The 16,779-nt window shown below is 36.0% G+C and overlaps 1 protein-coding gene across 6 annotated transcripts in view; it reads left to right on the forward strand.

Annotated features, from left to right (window-relative positions):
* Positions 1-16,779, forward strand: part of DNAH12 (dynein axonemal heavy chain 12) — a 313,559-nt gene that overhangs the window by 258,743 nt on the left and 38,037 nt on the right. For 5 of the 6 annotated variants that reach the window (XM_077128914.1, XM_077128918.1, XM_077128916.1 and 2 more), the window contains 3 exons: positions 649-841; positions 1,202-1,374; positions 13,371-13,511. In XM_077128914.1, the coding sequence (XP_076985029.1) occupies positions 649-841; positions 1,202-1,374; positions 13,371-13,511 (507 nt within the window). The remainder of the gene's footprint in view (positions 1-648; positions 842-1,201; positions 1,375-13,370; positions 13,512-16,779) is intronic. The other variant, XM_077128917.1, reaches the window with a different exon arrangement.

Genomic DNA, 16,779 nt, shown 5'->3' on the forward strand with positions numbered 1-16,779 from the left:
AACAAACAAAATATAATAAAAACAAGAAAATGTTTAAAGATGTTTCCCTTTCTTCCTCCCTTCCTTCCTTCCATCCTTCCTTCCTTCTCTGTCTAAAAAAATAAATAAATAAATAAATAAAATAAATAAAATAACCAGTCTATAACAAGTAAGTTATATGTGGACCATGTCATATTGGGCTTTTGGTATGGTTAGTTTGATTCAGATGACATGCCATGACTTCTGACTTCTATCCTCATGTTTGAGCCAGAAATTTTACCCCTAGGAATATATGCTATAGATGTAAACATAAATGTTTTCAAAGATTTGTGTACAAAATGTTAATGAAATGAGAAAATGCTTAGGATAAGAATGAAAATGCAGAATACAAAACTATATTCATCATGAGTAATATTTTGCAAAAAATATTAATGTTATTGTCACGTTTAACATGTATACAATTAATGCATTTTTTGCTTAAATTTCTCAAATTATTATTTGTATGAACCAATTTCTCCTTTATTCCTTAGAATAAAGAGATTTAATTACCTTGGTGTATGTTACATGTCTGCAAAATTACTTAAATGTCTACAACATTGTGATACATGATATTTAGATATAAATTAGATAAAATATTACAAATTTGGATGAAATGTTTCTATTTTCTAGACCAGAATTAGAAGAGGAACGAAATGCTCTTATTCTTCAGTCTGCAGCTAATAAGAAACAACTGAAAGAAATAGAGAGAAGAATTTTAGAAACATTATCATCTTCTGAAGGGAATATTTTAGAAGATGAAAGTGCAATTAAAGTCTTAGATTCTGCCAAAATTATGTCCAATGAGATAACAAAAAAACAACAGGTAAACAAAGAGTGCTAAAAATATTTTGGTTCTTAAAATTCTAACTTGTTTGAGGTCCCTGAGGAAAGTGCTGTACTAGACTTCCAGGAAAAGAAAAAAAATTGATAAATACCAAAATATAGAAACTCTAACTTCAAACTCACAAGAGAAAAATCTCTTACTGTCCAGTTATTTAAAACCTAGTTGGATCTATATAGCATCTATACACAGAAGAAATAAACTTAGAATGAAAAAAAAGTTTAATATATTTATTGTTATTGACTAGGTAAGGCAGTTTTCTTAATAAACCTCATTTTTGAAAATTACATGATTAAAGCACTCTCCCCATTTTTTAATCTCGATTTTTTTGTCTTCTCCTAGATTGCAGAAAAAACAGAACTCAAAATAGCAGAGTCTCGCGAAGGCTATAGGCCCATCGCTAAACATTCATCAGTGTTGTTTTTTAGCATTGCAGACCTCGCTAACATTGATCCCATGTACCAGTACTCACTCACTTGGTTTGTGAACCTCTATATCAACTCTATTCATGACAGGTAAATATTCTCTAGCTTTAGTCATCCTCCCTATATTGGATCTTCACTACCCTTCCCATTTTAAAAGTTTAACTTTTTTTCTTATTACTTATGTAATAATATTCAGTATAAAACATTTAGAAAATATGGAAATGTGAAAGAAAGAGAAAGAAGAGGAAGCAAAAGAAAGAAATTAAAGCCTCACTGTTTTGCTGTTTCACTGCTACTCAAGAAAGATTTGACTGTAGAAGGATTAGCTTTCATCCTTTTCTTCCTTTTAAATATTTCAATAAGGCATCTGAATTATTTTTGTTGTCAGCTCCATTATGTCTTTCTCCAGTGCTAAGGTCTCTCTAAGGCTTCAACCCATTTCTAATAGCTTCCTCAATCTTATCAGTTTAATCAGCTAATGAATGTATACAGATATTAAAGTCACACACAGGAGGCAGGGATTCAATCTCACTTCTAGCCATGTGACCACAGGCAAGTCAGTTAGCCTTTCTATAATTGCCTCAGTTCTCCTTATGTGCAACCTAGCTTGTGGAGTTGTTGTAAGAATTAAATTAGATGATATTTGTAAAGTGCTTCTATCAATGTTTGATATTTAGTAACTGTTACAGTTTTTAAGTAAAATAAAAATATTTGAGCTGGCCTTATGTGTTATATGAAATGTGTTTCTACGTGGGCTAACTAGGTGTCAGGACTTATCTGGAACAGGGACCCATCTGGAGGTTGTAGGTTTCTGGAAAGTTACTCTAGTTCCTGGAACCCTTGTGGACTCTTATATATTGCCCTAGGTGTTCTTTAGGATTGGCTGGAATGGTCCTGGTTGGGATTGGCAGGTTATGATAGGTAGCAAGTTTTACCTGAAGCTTGCATAAGAGCAACCTCTAGAGAAGCCTGTCAACTCTATTTGAACCCTCTCTGCCATTGTTGACCCCACGGTGCCAGGTTTGGATTAATCCCTGGGAGTCCTCTCCCAAGTTGCCAGGGAGACTTTCACCCCTGGTTATCATGTCCCACATAGGGGAGAGGGCAATGATTTCACTTGCAGAGTTAGGCTTAGAGAGACTGAGGCTACATGTGAGTAACAACAGAGGTCCTTCAGAAGTAACTCTTAGGCATGCCTATAGGAAGTTTAAGCTTCTATGCTACCTACATAAGCTTCACAAGAGTAAGCCTCATGATCAAAGGCATGGCCTATTGATTTGGGTGTCCCTAAAGTTTGACACAGTATCAGGGGATTCCCTGATGGTAAGGTTTAATAGTTCCATAGTCTTTCTCCCCTCCCTCAGGTGACTTTGCCAATACTTTTTGATTATCTGCTTAATATACTCTAGGTTGTTTCCAGGCACTACAATAATCTATATAGAATTAAAGGACCCCTTTCCTATTCTGTGCTTCCTGTGTTTCAGTTGTTCAAATGAGCTATACAGATAGATTGAATTAGATTATGCACTACAGAAAATTACAGTTCCAGGTCAAATAAACCTTTCTTCCATTGGTCTCAAAGAGTATATGTGGTTTTAAAATATAGACTTTACCCCTATATTCTGAATTACTTTCACCCCAACCTGTTCGGCTTCATTCCTATCAGTATCAGGTTTTATATATATAAAACAGCCTCTCAAAATCCATAAATAATAATTACCACTCTGGACTTAATGTGTCTGCTCTAAAAGCTTACAATCTAGGCCCCTGTTTTCTTATAAACATTTTCTAAAGGTGACCAGACCGTTGTTGTTTTTTTGTTTCTGGTTTATTTTGTCTCACCAAATGTCCTGCATGTTCATTCACATTGTTGCATGTCTCATGACGTTGTTCCTTTTTGTAGCAGCACAACCTTCGTTCATACATATACACCATCGTTAGCCAATCCACTTCTCCTTCAGTGCATCCTTCAACCACCTGCATTCATCGGGCATCATGTAGAGGGCCCAAAGTCCACAGTCCATCAACATTCTCAATTTTAGATAATTTCATTGTTCCCAAGAGACAGAAAACCAATAAACACACCCCCCTCAAATAAGAAATCTAAACCTCCTCTTAACTCTTGTCCCTCACCCCATTATTTACCTCTGCTGTTGCTGTGGTAGTGCTGATGGTTTCCTTTTGAACACAGCTCATAGCATGCAATAGCAGTTTTCCCTCTGTACCCTGAACTTAAACATTCTTTATACAAAAATCATATCTTTGGAGTAATTCTTATGAGAACTCATTCATATTTATAGTGTAAGTCAGTGGGACACATAGGTCTATACAACCTTTCAATCTTGTTCATCTTCAATATGATAATATTACTTCTAGACCCAGTAGGGAATATTACTTCTAGATCCACTTTGCTCCTATCTATTCCCTTACATTGGAGTTCAACCTCATTAGCTAAAGGTTCACCCATCTCTAGCTTCTATGTATCTCTAAGTCCCCTATATTCTGTATTATAAGCTTCCGATTATACCTTTATACTGGTCATAAAAGTGGAATTATACAGTGTCTGTCCTTTTGTGTCTGGCTAATTTTGCTCAGCATTATGTCCTCAAGGCTCATCCATCTTGTCATGTGCTTCAGGACATCATTTTGTCTTACGGCTGCATAATATTCCATCTAATTGTTGATCCATTCATCTGTTGCTGGGCATTTGGTTTGTTTCCATCTTTTGGCGATTGTGAATAATGCTGTTATGAACATCAGTGTGCAAATGTCTGTTTGAGTCGTTGCTTTCAGCTTTTCTGGGTATATACCAAGTAGTGCTATTGCTGGGTCATAGGGCAACTCGATATTTAATTTCCTAAGGAACTGCCAAACAATTTTCTGTAGTGGCTACACTATTATACATTCCCACCAACAGTACATAAGTGTCCCAGTTTTTACACATCCTCTCCAATATTTATAGTTTCCTGTTTGTTTAATAGCAGCCATTCTTATAAATGTGAGATAGTATGTCATTGTAGTCTTGATCTGCGTTTCCATTATAGCCAGTGAAAATGAATATCTCTTCTTGTGCTTTAGAGCCATCTGTGTTTGCTCTTCAGAAATACGCCCATTTATCTCTTTAGCCCATTTTATACTGGGATTGTTCGTTCTTTTGTTGTTGAGTTGTATGATTTCTTTGTATATACAAGAAACCAAACCTTTGTTTGATATGTCATTCCCAAATATTTTCTCCCATTGAGTTGGCTGCCTCTTCACCTTTTTTTTTATTAATTAAAAAAAATTAACTAACACAACATTTAGAAATCATTCCATTCTACATATGCAATCAATAATTCTTAATATCATCACATAGATGCATATTCATCATTTCTTAGTACATTTGCATCAATTTAGAAAAAGAAATAGTAAGACAACAGAAAAAGAAATAAAATGATAATATAGAGAAAAACATAAAAATAAAAAATATATATATATAAAAACAGAACAAACAAAAAACTATAGCTCTGATGCAACTTCATTCAGTGTTTTAACATAATTACATTGCAATTAAGTAGTATTGTGCTGTCCATTTTTGAGTTTTTGTATCTAGTCCTGTTGTACCGTCTGTATCCCTTCAGCTCCAATTACCCATTATCTTACCCTATTTCTATCTCCTGATGGTCTCTGTTACCAATGACATATTCCAAGTTTATTCTCTAATGTCGGTTCACATCAGTGGGACCATACAGTATTTGTCCTTTAGTTTTTGGCTAGTCTCATTCAGCATAATGTTCTCTAGGTCCATCCATGTTATTACATGCTTCATAAGTTTATTCTGTCTTAAAGCTGCATAATATTCCATCGTATGTATATACCACAGTTTGTTTAGCCACTCGTCTGTTGATGGACATTTTGGCTGTTTCCATCTCTTTGCAATTGTAAATAATGCTGCTATAAACATTGGTGTGCAAATGTCCGTTTGTGTCTTTGCCCTTAAGTCCTTTGAGCAGATACCTGGCAGTGGTATTGCTGGGTCGTATGGCAATTCTATATTCAGTTTTTTGAGGAACCGCCAAACTGCCTTCCACAGTGGTTGCACCATTTGACATTCCCACCAACAGTGGATAAGTGTGCCTCTTTCTCCGCATCCTCTCCAGCACTTGTCATTTTCTGTTTTGTTGATAATGGCCATTCTGGTGGGTGTGAGATGATATCTCATTGTGGTTTTGATTTGCATTTCTCTAATGGCCAGGGACATTGAGCATCTCTTCATGTGCCTTTTGGCCATTTGTATTTCCTCTTCTGAGAGATGTCTGTTCAACTCTTTTACTCATTTTGTAATTGGGTTGGCTGTCTTTTTGTTGTTGAGTTGAACAATCTCTTTATAAATTCTGGATACTAGACCTTTATCTGATATGTCGTTTACAAATATTGTCTCCCATTGTGTAGGCTGTCTTTCTGCTTTCTTGATGAAGTTCTTTGATGCACAAAAGTGTTTAATTTTGAGGAGCCCCCATTTATTTATTTATTTCTTCAGTGCTCTTGCTTTAGGTTTAAAGTCCATAAAACCGCCTCCAATTGTAAGATTCATAAGATATCTCCCTATATTTTTCTGTAACTGTTTTATGGTCTTAGACCTAATGTTTAGATCTTTGATCCATTTTGAGTTAACTTTTGTATAGGGTGTGAGATACAGGTCCTCTTTCATTCTTTTGCATATGGATATCCAGTTTTCTAGGCACCATTTATTGAAGAGACTGTTCTGTCCCAGGTGAATTGGCTTGACTGCCTTATCAAAGATCAAATGTCCGTAGATGAGAGGGTCTATATCTGAGCACTCTATTCGATTCCATTGGTCGATATATCTATCTGTATGCCAATACCATGCTGTTTTGACCACTGTGGCTTCATAATATGCCTTAAAGTCAGGCAGTGCAAGACCTCCAGCTTCGTTTTTTTTCCTCAAGATACTTTTAGCAATTTGGGGCACCCTGCCCTTCCAGATAAATTTGCTTATTGGTTTTTCTATTTCTGAAAAATAAGTTGTTGGGATTTTGATTGGTATTGCATTGAATCTGTAAATCAATTTAGTTAGAATTGACATCTTAACTATATTTAGTCTTCCAATCCATGAACACGGTATGCCTTTCCATCTATTTAGGTCTTCTGTGATTTCTTTTAACAGTTTTTTGTAGTTTTCTTTGTATAGGTCTTTTGTCTCTTTATTTAAATTTATTCCTAAGTATTTTATTCTTTTAGTTGCAATTGTAAATGGAATTCGTTTCTTGATTTCCCCCTCAGCTTGTTCATTGCTAGTGTATAGAAACACTACAGATTTTTGAATGTTGATCTTGTAACCTGCTACTTTGCTGTACTCATTTATTAGCTCTAGTAGTTTTGTTGTGGATTTTTCTGGGTTTTTGATGTATAGTATCGTATCATCTGCAAACAATGATAGTTTTACTTCTTCCTTTCCAATTTTGATGCCTTGTATTTCTTTTTCTTGTCTAATTGCTCTGGCTAGAACCTCCAACACGATGTTGAATAATAGTGGTGATAATGGACATCCTTGTCTTGTTCCTGATCTTAGGGGGAAAGTTTTCAGTTTTTCCCCATTGAGGATGATATTAGCTGTGGGTTTTTCATATATTCCCTCTATCATTTTAAGAAAGTTCCCTTGTATTCCTATCCTTTGAAGTGTTTTCAACAGGAAAGGATGTTGAATCTTGTCAAATGCCTTCTCTGCATCAATTGAGATGATCATGTGATTTTTCTGCTTTGATTTGTTGATATGGTGTATTACATTCATTGATTTTCTTATGTTGAATCATCCTTGCATACCTGGGATGAATCCTACTTGGTCATGATGTATAATTCTTTTAATGTGTTGCTGGATTCGATTTGCTAGAATTTTGTTGAGGATTTTTGCATCTATATTCATTAGAGAGATGGTCTGTAGTTTTCTTTTTTTGTAATATCTTTGCCTGGTTTTGGTATGAGGGTGATGTTGGTTTCATAGAATGAATTAGGTAGCTTTCCCTCCACTTCGATTTTTTTGAAGAGTTTGAGCAGAGTTGGTACTAATTCTTTCTGGAATGTTTGGTAGAATTCACATGTGAAGCCGTCTGGTCCTGGACTTTTCTTTTTGGGAAGCTTTTGAATGACTGATTCAATTTCTTTACTTGTGATTGGTTTGTTGAGGTCATCTATGTCTTCTTGAGTCAAAGTTGGTTGTTCATGTCTTTCCAGGAACCCGTCCATTTCATCTAAATTGTTGTATTTATTAGCGTAAAGTTGTTCATAGTATCCTGTTATTACCTCCTTTATTTCTGTGAGGTCAGTGGTTATGTCTCCTCTTCCATTTCTGATCTTATTTATTTGCGCCCTCTCTCTTCTTCTTTTTGTCAATCTTGCTAAGGGCCCATCGATCTTATTGATTTTCTCATAGAACCAACTTCTGGTCTTATTGATTTTCTCTATTGTTTTCATGTTTTCAATTTCATTTATTTGTGCTCTAATCTTTGTTATTTCTTTCCTTTTGCTTGCTTTGGGGTTAGTTTGCTGTTCTTTCTGCAGTTCTTCCAAGTGGACAGTTAATTCCTAAATTTTTGTCTTTTCTTCTTTTCTGATATAGGCATTTAGGGCAATAAATTTCCCTCTTAGCACTGGCTTTGCTGCGTCCCATAGGTTTTGATATGTTGTGTTTTCATTTTCATTCGCCTTGAGATATTTACTAATTTCTCTTGTAATTTCTTCCTTGACCCACTGGTTGTTTAAGAGTGTGTTGTTGAACCTCCACGTATTTGTGAATTTTCTGGCACTCTGCCTATTATTGATTTCCAACTTCATTCCTTTATGATTGGAGAAAGTGTTGTGTATGATTTCAATCTTTTTAAATTTGTTGAGACTTGCTTTGTGACCCAGCATATGGTCTATCTTTGAGAATGATCCATGAGCACTTGAGAAAAAGGTGTATCCTGCTGTTGTGGGGTATAATGTCCTATAAATGTCTGTTAAGTCTAGCTCATTTATTGTAATATTCAAATTCTCTGTTTCTTTATTGAGCCTCTGTCTAGATGTTCTGTCCATTGTTGAGAGTGGGGAATTGAAGTCTCCAACTATTATGGTATATGTGTCTATTTCCCTTTTCAGTGATTGCAGTGTATTCCTCACGTATTTTGGAGCATTCTGATTCAGTGCATAAATATTTATGATTGTTATGTCTTCTTGTTGAATTGTTCCTTTTATTAGTAGATAGTATCCTTCTTTGTCTCTTTTAACTGTTTTACATTTGAAGTCTAATTTGTTGGATATTAGTATAGCCACTCCTGCTCTTTTCTGGTTGTTATTTGCATGAAATATCTTTTCCCAACCTTTCACTTTCAACCTATGCTTATCTTTGGGTCTAAGATGTGTTTCCTGTAGACAGCATATAGAAGGATCCTGTTTTTTAATCCATTCTGCCAGTCTATGTCTTTTGATTGGGGAATTCAGTCCATTAACATTTAGTGTTATTACTGTTTGGGTAATACTTTCCTCTACCATTTTGCCTTTTGTATTATATATATCATATTTGATTTTCCTTCTTTCTACACTCTTTTCCATACCTCTCTTCTGTCTTTTCTTTTCGTATCTGACTCTAGTTCTCCCTTTAGTATTTCTTGCAGAGCTGGTCTCTTGGTCACAAATTCTCTCAGTGACTTTTTGTCTGAAAATGTTTTAATTTCTCCCTCATTTTTGAAGGACAATTTTGCTGGATATAGAAGTCTTGGTTGGCAGTTTTTCTCTTTTAATAATTTAAATATATCATCCCACTGTCTTCTAGCTTCCATGGTTTCTGCTGAGAAATCTACACATAGTCTTATTGGGTTTCCCTTGTATGCGATGGATTGTTTTTCTCTTGCTGCTTTCAAGATCCTCTCTTTCTCTTTGACCTCTGACATTCTAACTAGTAAGTGTCTTGGAGAATGCCTATTTGGGTCTAATATCTTTGGGGTGCACTGCACTTCTTGGATCTGTAATTTTAGGTCTTTCATAAGAGTTGGGAAATTTTCAGTGATAATTTCTTCCTTTAGTTTTTCTCCTCCTTTTCCCTTCTCTTCTCCTTCTGGGACACCCACAACACGTACATTTGTGCGCTTCATATTATCATTCAATTTCTTGAGCCCCTGCTCAAATTTTTTCATTCTTTTCCCTATAGTTTCTGTTTCTTTTTGGATTTCAGATGTTCCATCCTCCAGTTCACTAATTCTAGCCTCTGTCTCTTGAAATCTACCATTGTAGGTTTCCATTGTTTTTTTCATCTCTTCTACTGTGTCTTTCATTCCCATTCGTTCTGTGATTTGTTTTTTCAGACTTTCCATTTCTTCTTTTTGTTGATCCCATGCCTTCTTCATGTCCTCCCTCAATTTATTGATTTGGTTTTTGAAGAGGTTTTCCATTTCTGTTCGTATATTCAGAATTAGTTGTCTCAGCTCCTGTATCTCATTTGAGCAATTGGTTTTTTCCTTTGACTGGGCCATATCTTCAATTTTCCTGGTGTGATTTGTTATTTTTTGCTGGCATCTGGGCATTTAATCAGATTTCCCTGAGTGTGGGACCCATCAGGTTGAAAGACTTTCCTGTGAAGTCTCTGGGCTCTGTTTTTCTTATCCTGCCCAGTATGTGGTGGTTGTCTGTCTGCGGGTCCCACCAGCAAAAGATGTTGTGGCTCCTTTAACTTTGGAAGACTCTTGCTGCTGGGTGTGTGGTGGAGACAGAGGAAAGGTTGTAGGTTGGTTTTAATGGCTTCAAATTGTGATGTCCTGGGATCTGAATTCCTTGAGAGAGGGAATCCACCTGAGTTGTGTTTCACCCCTCCTGCGGGGAGGGTTCAGGTGGTGGAGAGCCCTGAACACAGCCTGTTTCTGCATTTGGGGCAGTTGCAACCTGTGTAATCCCAGAGCTGAGCCCAGAGGCAATGAAGCCTCCATAGAAACAGTCGCAGAAGGCTCTGTTTCGCCCCCTTTCCTCTTTTTCAGTTAGCCCAATAGGCGACTTCCGTCTTGATCAGTTTTGCCTGAGCTGAGGGCCTATTTTCAGTAGTCAGAAGTTGTTTATTAATGCCAGTATTGGTGTTAGGTTGGGCTCAGTCTCTACTACTGTTGGAGACTCTTTCCTTTCCCTCTGCAAAGTTGTCTGTGGGGGAGGGGCGCTGGCTGCCGCGTCTTGGGGGACCGCTGATCCGAGGCTCCCAGCCGGCCTGGGAAGCTGCGTGTGTGGGAGGGGCTGCGGTCGCTGGCCGCCACGACCTGGGGATCTGCTGATCCAAGGCTCCCAGCTGGCCCGGGAAGTCACGCGTGGGGGGAGGGTCTCTGGCCGCCGGCCGCCACGGCTTGGGGAACCACCGATCCGAGGCTCCCACCCGGCCCGGGAAGCCGCGTGTGTGGAAGGGCTTTGGTCGCCGGCCGCCGCGGCTTGGGGAACCGCCAATCCGAAGCTCCCAGCCGGCCCGGGAAGGAGGGAAGGAGGGGCTCCAGCCGCCAGCCACCGTGGCCCGAGGAAGCGCACACCTCTCGGGGACCTCACCGCAGCGGAGTCTCTTAGCCGGTCCAGCCGATCCAGAATGGGGTACGCTGTGTGTCTGGTTTCTGTCGTGGCTCCGGGAGCTGTTCTGTACTGTTTCTAGTTCTGTATTAGTTGTTCTGGAGGAGGAACTAAGACCCGCGTGCCTTACTAAGCTGCCATCTTCTCCAGAAGTCCCTCTTCACCTTCTTGACAAAGTCTTTTGAGGTACAGAAGCATTTGATTTTGAGGAGTTCCTATTTGTCTAGGTTTTCTTTTGTTGCTTGTTGAAATTGATTTTTAAATGGAAAGTCTAGAACTGAAAAATCCAGTAACTGAAATTAAGAGCTCAAGATATGAGTTTAATAATAATTGCAAATAAAATAAAGCAGAAGAGAGGATTAGTGAACTGGATGGTAAGAGGGAAATATTCTGATTGAAGCACAGAGAGAAGGGAGCATAGTGAAAAGTTCTATTATATGTATAATTAATCTTATAACAGAAAAATAGAATGGAAAACAATAGTATTTAAAGAAACTGTGGCAAAGAATTTTCCCAATTTGATCAAAAACATGAAGCTATAGATTCAAGAAGGTCTGAAAATAAGCAGAATAAATAAAGAGAAAACCACCCCTAGAACCATAATGAGTTACCTCTTCACCATTATTCAGATTGTAGAGAATTTGGAACCCTTATTCTTTACTGGTAGGATGCTTGAAAAACATCTTGGCAACTTGTCGAAATGTAAACATAGATTTACCATATGACCCAATGATTCCATTCTAGGTATATATGTATGAGAATTAAATATATGCATCCATACAGAAAGTTACAGTTCTGTTTTTAGACATAAAATACTATATTTCAAAAGTTACTTGGGCTAGTGCCCCTCTCTCTTCAATGGGGGTAATTTTATTTGTATGAAAAACAGATTCATTTCTTTATATTTTTATTTCATTTTAGCTTTGTCTTCATCCTTTTTATTTTTATTTTTATATTATTATATTCTGGAGTATGTAAAGCATTAATGTCATTCTAAAAGTCAATCCTGTACAACAAAAAGGTCTGCTCAGAGAAGTTTAACTACTTCCAGCCTTTCCATTACATTCTCATGGACCCAAGTATTACTTTTTTAAGGTAAACTTTTAATGTGAGGTCATCATAGTTTCATATACAATTGTTAGACATAAAACAGAAATATCCTATGTACCCTTTACCCAGTTTCCCCCAATGATACCATCTTGCAAAACTGTAGTGTAATATCACAGCCAAGACATTCATTTTCTACAGTGAAGACAGAACATTTTCATCACCATGAGGAAACCCATGTTGCCCGTTTATAGCCACCACCACCTCCCTCCCATCTCACCCCCTCTTTAATCCCTGGCAGCAAGTAACGTGTTCTCCAAATTTGTAATTTTGTCTTTTCAAGAATGTTAAGTAAATGGAATCATACAATACATAATTTGAGGATTAACTTTTTTCACTCAGCATAATTCTCTGGATATTCAGTCACATTGTTGAATATATCAATAATTTAGTTCTGTTATACTGCTGAGATGTATTCCATGTTATAGGCAAACTTTATTTTGTTTAATCATTCACCTGTTGAAGACCATGTGTGCTATTTCCAATTTGAGGCTATTACAAATAAAGCTGTTATTGTCTTTCGTGTACAGGTTTTTGATAAACATAAGTTTTGATTTCTCTGAGATAAATGCCCAAGAGTGCAATTACTGAATCATGTGGCAGTTACTTGATTAGCTTTTTTTAGGAAACTGCCAAAACATTTTCCAAAATGTCTTTACCATTTTACATTCTCATAAGTATTACTCTTTAAAAATGAACTGAAAAAATTTAAGCAATATATGCATACCTCAAAATCTAAGAAATACCACACAGTATAAAGAAGAAAATGTGTGTTATAATCTCACCCAGAAATCACCATTTTTGCCTATATACGGTCTCTTTTAATGCATGTTTTTAATGTAAAGATTTTCATCTAGCTTTTAAGCTTCTTTGGGCCAAGTGACCATTTCATGACTTTTAACTCTTAAATGTGTCTCCCTCCCATTGGCTTCACAATCATAGAAATTTAGTACGTATTTAATATTAACTGATTGTTTTCAGTTCTTTTGGGGTAGAATAAGAAATTTGGGATTTGGGAAATAGAAGGATGGTATAAACCGTATTTCACCTTCTCCTAGACTTACACCCTACTTTTAAAAACTTTTTATTTTTAAGTACTTACAGATTCCCAAGAAGTTACAAAAAAATTTTCAGGGAAATGCCATGTTCCCTTTGCCCAGTTTCTCCAATGATAAGATCTTGCATAATTGCAGTACAATATCACATCAGGAAAATGACAGCAGTATAACCCATAGAGCTCATTCAGATTTCATCAGTTTTATATGAATTCATTTGTGTATATGTGTGTGTAGTTCCATATGTTTTTAATTCTGGATAATTTGATGACATAAAAACAGCTTATATTTCAATATGTTACTTACTTTTTCTTTGTTTTGACTCAATATATTTTCCTGTTTTTTTAAACCCTTTAGTAACAGATCCAAAATTTTGGAAAAGCGTCTACGATATTTAAATGACCACTTCACATACAACTTATATTGTAATATATGCCGATCACTATTTGAGAAGGACAAGCTATTGTTTTCCTTTTTATTATGTGCCAATCTTCTTCTGTAAGTTATTTGCATTTTCTTAATTTACTAACTTGAAAAAATATCACTCAGGAAAATCTAATATAAAAAAGAACTCAGATTAGCTTCTCCCATGAATTCTATGAGAATTCGTGAACGCTCATAGAAGGATATAATGTTTTGCACTGCTTAATTCTGATGTATCTTGTGTATTTCACTTATAGTGATATAATAATATAATAACAATAGTATTAGTATTTTAATGTTTATTTGATTTTTGAAATTTAGATCACACAGTAAAGTTCCAAAAGTATTAATGTATGGTTCAAAAAATTCTTACAAAATGAAAGTCTGTGTAACTACCACCAAGAAATAGAACATTCCCACATACTGAAGCATTCCTCGTATCCTTCTCAATTACCACTCCTTTCCCCTTCTCAAAGATAATGACTATCCCCCTTACTTCTCACACTGCCGTTTAGTGCTATTGTTGCATAAATGAAAGCAAATAATATATATTCCTTTATCTGGCTTCTTTCCTTCAACATTATGTTTGTAAGATTCATCTGTGTTTTTGTCTGTGGCTATAGTTTATTTCTATTGCTTTTCAGTGTTACATTGTATGAATGTATCACAATTTATTCTTTTTAAAATATTTTTATTGAGATATCTTCAGGTACATACAGACCATACAAAGTATACAACCAGTGGCTCACATTATCATCACATAGTGGTATATTCATTACCATGATCATTTTTAGAATTTTATGTCACTCCAGAAAAAGAAATAAAAAGGAAAAAACCCATATATTCTGTACTCCTTATGCCTCCCTCTCATTGACCACTAGTATTGCAATATACCCCAATTTTTTTTTACCCCTTATGCCCCCCTATTATTATTCCCCTCCCCATTATTTATTTGTTCATTGTCCTTGTTTTTTAAACATCTATCCATAACCTGGATACAGGGAACGTCAGCCACAAGGTTTTCACACACACAGTCATGTGTAAAAGCTATATAGTTATACAATCATCTTCAAGAATCAAGGCTACTGGAATACAGTTCAACAATTTCAGCTACTTCCCTCTAGCCAACCCAATATACCACAAAACTGAAAAGAAATATCTGTAAAATGCATAAGAATAAACTCCAGGATAATCTCTCAACTCTGTTTGAAATCTCTCAGCCACTGAAACTTTATTTTGTCTCATTTCTCTCTACCCCCTTTTGGTCAAGAAGGCTTTCTCAGTCACAGGATGCTAGGTCCAGGCTCATCCCCAGGAGTCATGTCCTGCGTTGCCAGGGAGATTTACACCCTTGGGAATCATGTCTCACATAGTGGAAAAGAACAGTGAGTTTTCCTGCCAAGTTGGCTTAGAGAGTGAGGCCATATCTGAGCAACAAAAGAGGTTCTTTGGGAGGGACTCTTAGGCATAGTTATAGGTAGGCTTAGCTCCTCCTTTCTGGAAATAAGTTTCATAGGTGTGAGCCCCAAGATCGAGGGCTCAGTCTATTGAATTTGTTGTCCCCTTTGCTTTTGAGAATATCAGGAATTCCCCAGATGAGGAAGTTTAATATTACAATTTATTCTTTCTACTGTTGATCAACATCTGAGTTGTTTCTAGCTTAGGGCTATTATAAATAATGGTGCTGTGAACATTCCTACACATAGCTCTTGGTGCACATGTGTACATATTTCTGTTGAGTAGAAATCTAGAAAGAAATTTCAAATTGTTTTCCAGAATGATTGTACCAGTTTACAACCCATTATCAGTGTTTGAGCATTCCATTGCTCCAAATCCCCACCGTCACTTTGTATTATAATTTTTTTTAATCAGTTTTGGGATATGGGGAGTATTATTGCATTATAGTTTGAATTTATATTTCCCTGATGACTGATGAGGTTGAAACATGTTCTATATGTGTATAGGCCATCTGGAAATCCTTTTGTGAAGTGCCTGTTATATCACTATCATATATCTCTTTTGAGTTTCCTATTTTTTCTTACTGATTTGTATGAATTCTTTATGTATTCTAGATACAAATCTTTTGACAATTATGTATGGCAGATTTCTCCTACTCTCTAGCTTGTTTTTGTATTCTGAATGTTGTCTTTTGTTGAACAGAGTTCTTAATTTTAATACAGCTCAATGCTTTGCGCTTAGTGAGAAATTTTTCTCCAGCCTAAAATTATAAAGATATTTTCCTATATTATCCTCTTGAGGATTTGTTGTTTTGCCTGTCATGATTAGATCTAGAATATCATTTATTCTTTCTTTAAGCTTGATTGAGGTATAATTTATTCACCATGCTATGCACCTTCTGTAAGAACACAGTTCAATGATTTTTAGTAGATTTGTACTATTGCGCAACTATCACCGAAGTCTAGTTTTAGAACACTTCCATTGCTTCAAAAAGTTTCATGTCCATTTAGTCACTCCCTGCTCCTCCTCCTAGTCCCAAGCAATCATCAATCTGCTTTTTTGTCTCTATAGTTTTGCCTATTCTAGAAATTTTGTAGGAATAGGACTTCTTATTTCACCCAGAGTATGGTTTGTCTTTGTAAATGTTCTCTGTGCCTTGGAAAGAATTCTGTTCTTAGGTAGAGTGTTCTATAAATGTCATGAAGATCATGTTGGCTTATGTATTCTGTCTTTATCAACTTGCTGTCTACTTGTTCTATCAATTACTTGAAGGTGTTGATATCTCAAACTATAATTTTGAATTTGCCTATTTCTCCTTGCAGTTCTATCACTTTTGCCTTGTGTCTTGAAACTCTGTTTTTAGGTGCATAAATATTTAGGATTGTAATGTTCTCTTGATGAATTAACTTTTTTAGTCTTTGGACATATCCTTTGCTCTGAAATCTACTTTGTCTAATGTTACTATAGCCCTTCCAGCCTTCTTTTTTTTTTTTTAACAGTGTAACTTGCTTTTTTTAAATGCAATTTTATTGATATATACCATATATTCATATACCATACAATCATCCAAGTTGTACAATCACTGGTTCACAGTATCATTATATAGTGTATTCATCATTATGTTCGAAGTTTGAATATTTTCATTACTCAACAAAAAAAAGGAAAGTAGAAATAAAAGTGAAAAAGTATAACCAAAACATCCCGCACATACACCCTCCCCTCCTATTATTATTATTTATTTTTGTCTGGTTTTTTTCTTTCTCATCTATCCGTACATTGGATAAAGTAAGTGTCAGTCACTGGATAAAGTGAATGTCAAATCTCACAATCACAGGGTCACATTGTAAAAGCTATATAGTTATTCAATCATCTCTAAGAATTAAGG

Source organism: Tamandua tetradactyla, chromosome 15 (genome assembly GCF_023851605.1).
Source record: "Tamandua tetradactyla isolate mTamTet1 chromosome 15, mTamTet1.pri, whole genome shotgun sequence".
Taxonomy (NCBI): Eukaryota; Metazoa; Chordata; class Mammalia; order Pilosa; family Myrmecophagidae; genus Tamandua; species Tamandua tetradactyla.